The sequence below is a fragment of the Frankliniella occidentalis genome, unplaced genomic scaffold (assembly GCF_000697945.3).
Source record: "Frankliniella occidentalis isolate FOCC.00 unplaced genomic scaffold, Focc_3.1 Scaffold381, whole genome shotgun sequence".
Classification (NCBI taxonomy): domain Eukaryota; kingdom Metazoa; phylum Arthropoda; class Insecta; order Thysanoptera; family Thripidae; genus Frankliniella; species Frankliniella occidentalis.
The window spans coordinates 274,211-281,357 of NW_026267503.1; the positions used below are offsets into that span (position 1 = coordinate 274,211).

General features: G+C 38.0%; 3 protein-coding genes across 4 annotated transcripts in view; 2 read left to right on the forward strand and 1 right to left on the reverse strand.

The window, feature by feature from the left end:
- The first annotated feature begins 470 nt into the window (after positions 1-470).
- Positions 471-2,919, forward strand: LOC113214432 (la protein homolog). 2 transcript variants are annotated; one of them, XM_026433794.2, is made up of 8 exons: positions 471-637; positions 1,023-1,266; positions 1,340-1,513; positions 1,585-1,767; positions 1,836-1,981; positions 2,054-2,351; positions 2,429-2,588; positions 2,667-2,919. In XM_026433794.2, exons 2-8 carry the CDS (start codon positions 1,024-1,026, stop codon positions 2,759-2,761), a joined length of 1,299 nt encoding a protein of 432 aa, XP_026289579.2. In that variant the 5' UTR covers positions 471-637; position 1,023; the 3' UTR covers positions 2,762-2,919. The 2 variants fall into 2 exon arrangements, with proteins under 2 accessions (XP_026289579.2, XP_052130309.1); XM_052274349.1 differs by lacking the exon at positions 471-637 and adding an exon at positions 703-720.
- On the reverse strand, positions 2,905-4,384 carry LOC113214464 (actin-related protein 2/3 complex subunit 4). Its single transcript, XM_026433836.2, has 5 exons — positions 4,162-4,384; positions 3,618-3,736; positions 3,334-3,541; positions 3,092-3,262; positions 2,905-3,020 (listed from the first exon to the last, which is right to left on the reverse strand). The coding sequence occupies exons 1-5, from the start codon at positions 4,162-4,164 to the stop codon at positions 3,015-3,017; spliced, it is 507 nt and encodes a 168-aa protein (XP_026289621.1). The 5' UTR covers positions 4,165-4,384; the 3' UTR covers positions 2,905-3,014.
- A 188-nt stretch (positions 4,385-4,572) lies between these two features.
- Positions 4,573-7,147, forward strand: part of LOC113214440 (STAGA complex 65 subunit gamma) — a 13,159-nt gene continuing 10,584 nt past the window's right edge. The window contains exons 1-8 of the mRNA XM_026433828.2: positions 4,573-4,591; positions 4,956-5,047; positions 5,916-6,026; positions 6,098-6,224; positions 6,314-6,417; positions 6,494-6,603; positions 6,690-6,811; positions 6,901-7,091. Of these exons, the coding sequence (XP_026289613.1) occupies positions 4,962-5,047; positions 5,916-6,026; positions 6,098-6,224; positions 6,314-6,417; positions 6,494-6,603; positions 6,690-6,811; positions 6,901-7,091 (851 nt within the window). The 5' untranslated portion in view covers positions 4,573-4,591; positions 4,956-4,961. The remainder of the gene's footprint in view (positions 4,592-4,955; positions 5,048-5,915; positions 6,027-6,097; positions 6,225-6,313; positions 6,418-6,493; positions 6,604-6,689; positions 6,812-6,900; positions 7,092-7,147) is intronic.

Consider the following 7,147-nt stretch of genomic DNA (forward strand, 5'->3'; position numbering starts at 1 on the left):
GGGGGGGGGGGGGGGGGCACGTGGGTGTGTGAGAGAGAGAGCAAACAGGAACAGGGACTCTGAATCTGCATATCATTGTACGCATAATAATTTAGACGACATGCTCACGAATCGAGCTCGCCCGATTCGACGATTCAAAAGCATAAATGCTAAACAATTGCGCGCACATAATCACTAGGATCCTTTAAACTTCTGCTAATCTCAGCTGGACTAAATAACCTTGCCTTTTCTCCAGAAATAACAACGGCGCTCTCAGCGAACGCGTTTGAATTCTGCTCCCAAACTACTAAATCGCAAATGCTGCCAACTGCACTCTTATCCATAACTGCCATCTTCCCCATCAACCGACTTTATTCTATAATAGGCACTGCAACAACTACGAAAATAAAGTTTTTCATTTTCTTTCACTACTAACGCGTTTTGTTGTGTATTTTCTGCTCTCTGCCATTTTCTCTGTTTTTTCTTTTTTCCATTTTGTCTTCTTGTGTTTGAAGAAGGAACCGGAAATAGCCGGCAATGCTTCTAATAAAAATAGTTGCTTCGGCGGTTTTCAGCCATAAGTGTTTACAAGAACGTTGCGTTCACGTGTGAAAGCGTGTGTCCTGTTGTCTGCGAATTTTCCTAGCGATCAAATCAAGTAAGTTTTGTCGTGCATTGCATCAAAATCGGCGAGTTAGGAATATTTTCGTGACGTTCACGAAACCTCACTGCACCTCATAGGTGCGTGTTCTGCCTAAAAATGATATTTTGGAGTGGGGCATAACCTGTTCTAGTATAGGCCCTCAGATCCATTTGTACCCCACATGTTGCGAGAATAAATTCTAAAACTGTGAGTTTGAATTTTTCAATGTCCAATTCCATCCAGGAATCAGCTAATCACGCCATTTTAGTGTATCTCACATCAAGTAATTTTTTGTCCAATGATCCCATTCGGTTCCCTGTCAAAATGCAAAGGAACACTTTGATTTTGATTCAGATAATGTTCATTAAGTAGTCTCTTAATTATGCGCATTTTGTTGTAGAATGGGCGAACCCACTGTTGAAGACGGATCCTCTAAGAAAGTGAAGCTTGAACAGAGCGAGTCTGAAGGACCTGAGGCTAAGAAGGTGAAGGTTGAGAATGAAACAGAAAATGAGAATGGAGTAGAAGTGAAGACAGAGGAAGGTGTGGAAGCCAAGAAAGAAAATGGTGCCAAGGTTGATATTCAGACTGCCGAAGAGAAGGGTGAACCTGGACTTGATTTCACAATTGCCAACCAGATTGAGGTAATCATTACCTTATCCAGAAATCTTGATCTTGCCTCCTTAACTGTTTCTAATTTCTCTTGTATGTTTTTAGTACTATTTTGGTAACATTAATTTGCCCAAAGACAAGTTTTTGCAAGAACAAATCAAACTTGAAGAAGGGTGGGTGCCTTTGGACGTGATGCTTCGGTTTCAACGACTCGCTCAGCTTTCCAAGAAAGCTGATACTATTGCTGCAGCTTTGAGGAAATGCAGTACACTGATGGAAGTAAGTGGGGATAGTTTTCTGCAATTTTAAGTTGCACTAACTGTATGTATTCATTGATTTTTGTGCTTTAGGTCAATGAAGATGGCACCAAAATTAGAAGGTCTCCAAACAAACCATTGCCTGAGATGAATGAAGAGTGGCAAAAGCGTCTAAATGAGCGCACCGTATATTGCAAAGGTTTCCCTCAGTCATTGACAAGCATTGGGGATTACCTTGATTTCTTCAAACCATTTGGTCCAGTGGAACATATCAATGTAAGTTTGCATATAAATTATTTGTTACTTTAACTTGATTCATATTATTATTAATTTCATTCTTTCAGTTGCGGAAGTATGTGGATAGATCAACTAAGAAGCTGATGTTCAAAGGCACTGCTTACATCTTGTTCGAGACCAAAGAGGCAGCTGATAATTTCCTTGCATTGGATGGTGTGAAGTTCCAAGGAACTGAACTAATCACAATGACCCAGTAAGGATTTGTCAAACCACTTTATTTTTTGTAATGAAAGTAAGTGTTATAAAACCTGATTTTTATTTTCAGTGCTGCTCATTCTGAAGAAAAGAAAAAGGAGAAGGATGAAAGATGGGGCAAGAAAGTTAAGAAAGACAACAATGCCACAGAGGACAAGGACAAGGACAAGAACAAAGGCAAAGGGAAAGAACTTAACAAAGGATGCATTGTGAAAATTAGTGATATTAAGGATGAAGAACTTAGTAGAGATGTCATTAAGTCAACACTTACTGGATTAGGGGCTGCTGTTGCTTTTGTCCAGTATAATACTGGTGATAAAGAGGCCCTTGTCAGATTAATGAGTAAAGAGGATGGTGCTGCCACTGAGGTGCGTACCTTACTATCTTGAGTTTCTTTTGCAATGGAAATTTGCAATTCGCTTAACATTCCATTATTTTGTTTCAGTTCTTGAAGAAGTTGACAGAAAGTGGAGAAAAGGTCAAGTTTGGGGAAGAAGAAATGGCTGTATCAGTTGTTGAAGGGGAAGAGGAGGAGGCCTTCTTGCAGAGGAGTCGAGAATCTTTTGACAAGTCTTCGAAATTCCATAATAAAAAGGGCCATAAACGTAAGTTACTTGCTTCTGTACTTTATGGGTTGAAGAACTTGATGAACTTCTACTGAAAATGATTTACTATTTTTCCAGATCACAAAGGAGGACACAACAAATTCAGAGGCCACAAGCGAGGAAGAAGTCCAGCCAGAGATGGGCCTCCTGCAAAGAAAGAAGCTACCTCATAAGATATCTGTTAATTTGTTACCATCCATTTTGACCAGTGTGCAATCATATACCACTTCATGTTGTTTGACTTAAGTTATCTTTCACTATTTGACTATAAATATGTATGACTTACTCAATAATTACAAACTATAAATTAAAACCATTCTTGTCATTACAATTAATACTTTATTAAACATTACAAAATTTTTCAAAGAAGTTCCTTACACTTGATTGTAAAATGCATATCTGGCAGTCAGCATTCCATACCAATGATTAAAACTGGAAGTAAACCAAATCATTATTGTTCTACAATTGCATTACACTTGAACAGATAATTTGAATTGCCTTACCCGCTTCAGAAATTCTTCAGCACAAATACGAGCCCTGGCATTCAAAGCTAACTTCATTTCACTAATTTCTTTATCAATTTCTTCCATGAAATGAATGACAAAATCTACAAGCTTGTGCTTGAACATTTGTTCTGTATGGAAATTTGTGATAAGGAAACTTATATCATAGCCCTGAAAAGGAAACAATATATAGTAGAGGATAAAAACCACACTCAAAAAACTGGTAACAGAGCCAGCCATACCTCAACAGGTTTTCGACGCAATACAATAAAGTTTTCAGCCCTCATCATCATAAACCTCATAAATTTATGGCAAAGAATCCTTTCAATTTCATCTGCTTGCTTAACTGATATGCTAACCCGAAGCGAGTTCACTGATGTTTCAATGAGGACTTTCTCCTTTTCATTACGGCTGATGACCACAGGATTTAAAAGCAATTCTTTGTTCGATCTTAGGGAAAAGATATACATCTGGATTAAAACAAATGAAAACAACTGCAAATTGGATGATTAGCCATTCATACTACCTGACTTCTACTTCCGGTTTGTTGTGCCTCTCTACAACTTGTGAAGAGAAATTGTCAAGACACATGGCTGCAGTGAGTGTGTGCCTAACAGCTGTGAGATACGGCCGCAATGTAGAAGACTGCATCAAGGAAGACACATTTCATTCAAAACCAAGGTAGATCACTTAAAATAGAAGTTTGAGAAAATGAGCAAAAGAAAAGCAGTTGTCATTGAAAACATGATGCAAAAAATGCTTGGAAATACGAGTGTATTTAAAAAGTAAGCCCATATGCTAGTTCAAGCGTCCTAGTAAATCTTTAACAATTTTTAATCCATTCAAAACCCAACTAAGTGTAAGTCTTATCAATTTGACCCCACCCAGTAGGGTTATGTGTTATTCATCATTAGTGCAAGAAGAACGCATAAACAAAAATAAGGAAGGTCAAGTGAAATCGAATACTAAGGAATCATTCAGGCTGATCGAAAGAAATCCATTAAATTTCAGCAAATCAGTAAGTTAAGGTTGTAGGGACGGTGATTTCATTGACAGATGAGTACACCCACCATAGCGGTAGAACAGGTATTCGGCAATCAGGGTGTATATCACACAGTACAACAAATAACCATTTAACTTGAAAAAAAAACGGTCGCTCGGAACGCAAACGTATTACAAATACTGTGAAAGGACTTTGTTGACAACCCTGTCACCCTATAACTTCAAAAACACTCGTATACACATAAACACGACGGCACGACGCCAGCGCTCTTGGCTTAGACGAGCAAAGAGGGAACCAAAAGAAAACAAAATACGGTGCAGACAGCTGACACACTGACAACGTAGGAGGGAAAAAATATTTTAGTAAGTGATATTATAAGCATGTTAACCCCTGATTTTGATCAGTTGTTGATAAATAAATGTATGAATACATGAAATTGCCAAACTATTATATTTTTTGTTAAAATTGTAACGTCCTGCAACTTCGGTTACAAAAAGGTTGTTATCTTTTGTACTTTGGTCAAAGTGCCATGTTTATATTTTGATTTTCCCGTACTTCTGAAATGCATTTATTGTGATTTTTCGTAAATACGTTCAGTTAATTTATAATTATCATGCGTGAATTTATTACGAGGTAAATGTTTTGCATTGTCATTTCTGTTCCACGACGTAAATTATTTTGTTAAATGGCATATCCGAATTACTAACCTCGAAAATGTTCCTTAGTAAATAAGCTGAGTTGAAAGAAAATTTCGCCAATATTTGGTGCTTGTTTACACGTCGGTTTACTTTATATTATTCAATAATCACTTTAAAAAGAACTTGAGCCTTTTATCTATCTATTTATCTACTCTATCCATAGGTCAACATGAATACTTCAACCAGCCACTGGGGTAGTATAAGATCCCCTCTCAAACATTGGGGTGAATATGATGGTGCAGAAGCAGCTACAAGGCAAGTATAATCGTACAATATATCTCTGTCTGGGAGAGGGAAGGAAAATATTGCAGACGTGTGTCTGTGGTCATTTATTTTTTGAGCAACATCCATCTACACAATAGATAATCAACATTGATTTAGTTTTGATGTTACGGTAAAAGCCCGTTGACCGGTAAATCCGGGCTTTTCCCGGTCAAAGCCCGGTTTTACCGATGCCCAACGGTAAATGCTGTTTTTAACATTAAAAATCGGGCTTTAACCGGTCAAAGCCACAAATATATTTCATGGAGCAGCATTTACCATTGTGATTTGGTAAATGCTGGTATAGGATGTGAAAAACGGTAAAAGCTCGGTGGACTGTATAACAGAATGACAGTTTATACTGCAAAACTATAAGTCTTACAGTTTAAACTGCAAAACTAAAAAGTTCTACAGTTTAAACTGCAAAATTGTGTAGTTCAACAGTTTAATCTGAACATCTGCTAGTTTGACAGTTCAACAGTTTAAACTGAACAACTGCATAGGGCTAGTTTGACAATTCTAACTGTTTAACTACACAGTCTTGCAGTTTAAACTGTAGAACTTATTAGTTTTGCATTTTAATCTGTAAGACTTTCAGTTTTGCACTTTAGTTTTTAAGCTGCAAAACTTTTAGTTAAACTGTCTTGTCATACAGTTAGATTTGCAGAGCAGCCCAACTCCAGCTTTTACCGATGTGCATCGGTAAAAGCCAGAATTTTCGGTCAAAGTCCGATTTTTAAATTTAAAAACAGCATTTACCGCGGGGCATCGGTAAAACCGGGCTTTGACCGGGAAAAGCCCGGATTTACCGGTCTACGGGCTTTTACCGTAACATTGATACTAATCTTCTGCTCTATTTCAGTGTTCTGGATTTAAAGGATGTGTCAAATGAACTAGTGGAAGATTTAATTGAAAAATCGTGCTCTGTGGAATATACCAAAGGTGATCCACTGGATAGCCTAGGAGAGGATGAGTATGTCCTTTATTTCTGCTTTATGCCCATTCTGTTCAAAATTCATACTAACTGTTGATATTGTGTCGTAGTCTTGACCCTGAAAGCTACTCGATTGATAGAGAGGTGTCATACTCTCTAGACTTAAGGAAACATGCTACGGCGTTGAAGCAGTTGATAGCGCTTGCAAATGGGAGAATTTCATCACCCGCGTCTCAGGTAATATTGGTTGTTTTAGAAGATTACTAAATGAGGTTTAATATTGAATGTCTGGTTTTGAATTCTGTCTGTGACCTTACTGATGACAGTTCCATCAGCGCCTGCCTGCTGCTCCACCTCCTCCTCAGCGACCAGCAACTCACTTAAAGCATCCTGTGGTTCACCCACTGGGCTTCCTTCCTACGCGACACACGTAATGTCCTTGTCTGTTTCTGTGATTGAATTTTTAAGACAAATCTTTTTCAATTTAGTAATACCTTTTCTCTCAGGCCCTTTACATTGGGACAAGGATCACCCCCTGAAGAATTATGTTTGGATTCCTGCCTGCATATTCTGACTAAAAGCATATCAGCACTTGCAGCTCATTCAGGCTGGGATGGTATGTAAAGAAGCTACCATGATTCCTTTGTTTTTTTTTTTAATCAACATTTCTAACATTTTTTGAATCACTGGTTTGTTGTCCAGCCTCAATGAGTGAGACTCTCTATGTCTTTCGTGATGCAGTAGATGACTTTTTAAGGCGCCTGACTGGTATGCTAAGGGTAGCAGTTGATCAGGAAGCCCTGCAAGGGGGAAATAACTTCCCTGTGAGTTTATTTTCAATCCTTGGCTTATATGCTGGTCATTGTTTTAATAAATCAAAAAATGCTCATATGACCATATTATTTCTGTGTAGGACCCAGTCGAGCAAGTTTTTCACACAATGGGCCTTGGAAGTATCAGAGATTTACACAACTATTACCAGGTTCAAATTCTTGGACAAATTCAGCGCTGGGAAAAAATTTGCTTACAACTTACAAATGAATATGTGGAGCTTGCTGACAGCTACAATGTAGCTTTACCATCATCTTCGGCCTGGAATAACTCGTATGTGCAGTGTTGTAGTTATAGTCTAAAGTCTACTATGAATGTATTTTAGATAA

What these genes read in the sequence shown, in the direction of transcription:
- LOC113214432 (XM_026433794.2), top strand. Translation starts at nt 1,024, where the DNA reads ATGGGCGAACCCACTGTTGAAGACGGATCCTCTAAGAAAGTGAAGCTT. An exon ending in CAATTGCCAACCAGATTGAG is followed by an intron (nt 1,267 to 1,339) that starts GTAATCATTACC and finishes GTATGTTTTTAG; the next exon opens with TACTATTTTGGTAACATTAA. An exon ending in GAACTAATCACAATGACCCA is followed by an intron (nt 1,982 to 2,053) that starts GTAAGGATTTGT and finishes TTTTATTTTCAG; the next exon opens with TGCTGCTCATTCTGAAGAAA.
- LOC113214464 (XM_026433836.2), bottom strand. An exon ending in AAACCGGAAGTAGAAGTCAG is followed by an intron (nt 3,542 to 3,617) that starts GTAGTATGAATG and finishes CTTTTCCCTAAG; the next exon opens with ATCGAACAAAGAATTGCTTT. An exon ending in TGCGTCGAAAACCTGTTGAG is followed by an intron (nt 3,263 to 3,333) that starts GTATGGCTGGCT and finishes TTTCCTTTTCAG; the next exon opens with GGCTATGATATAAGTTTCCT.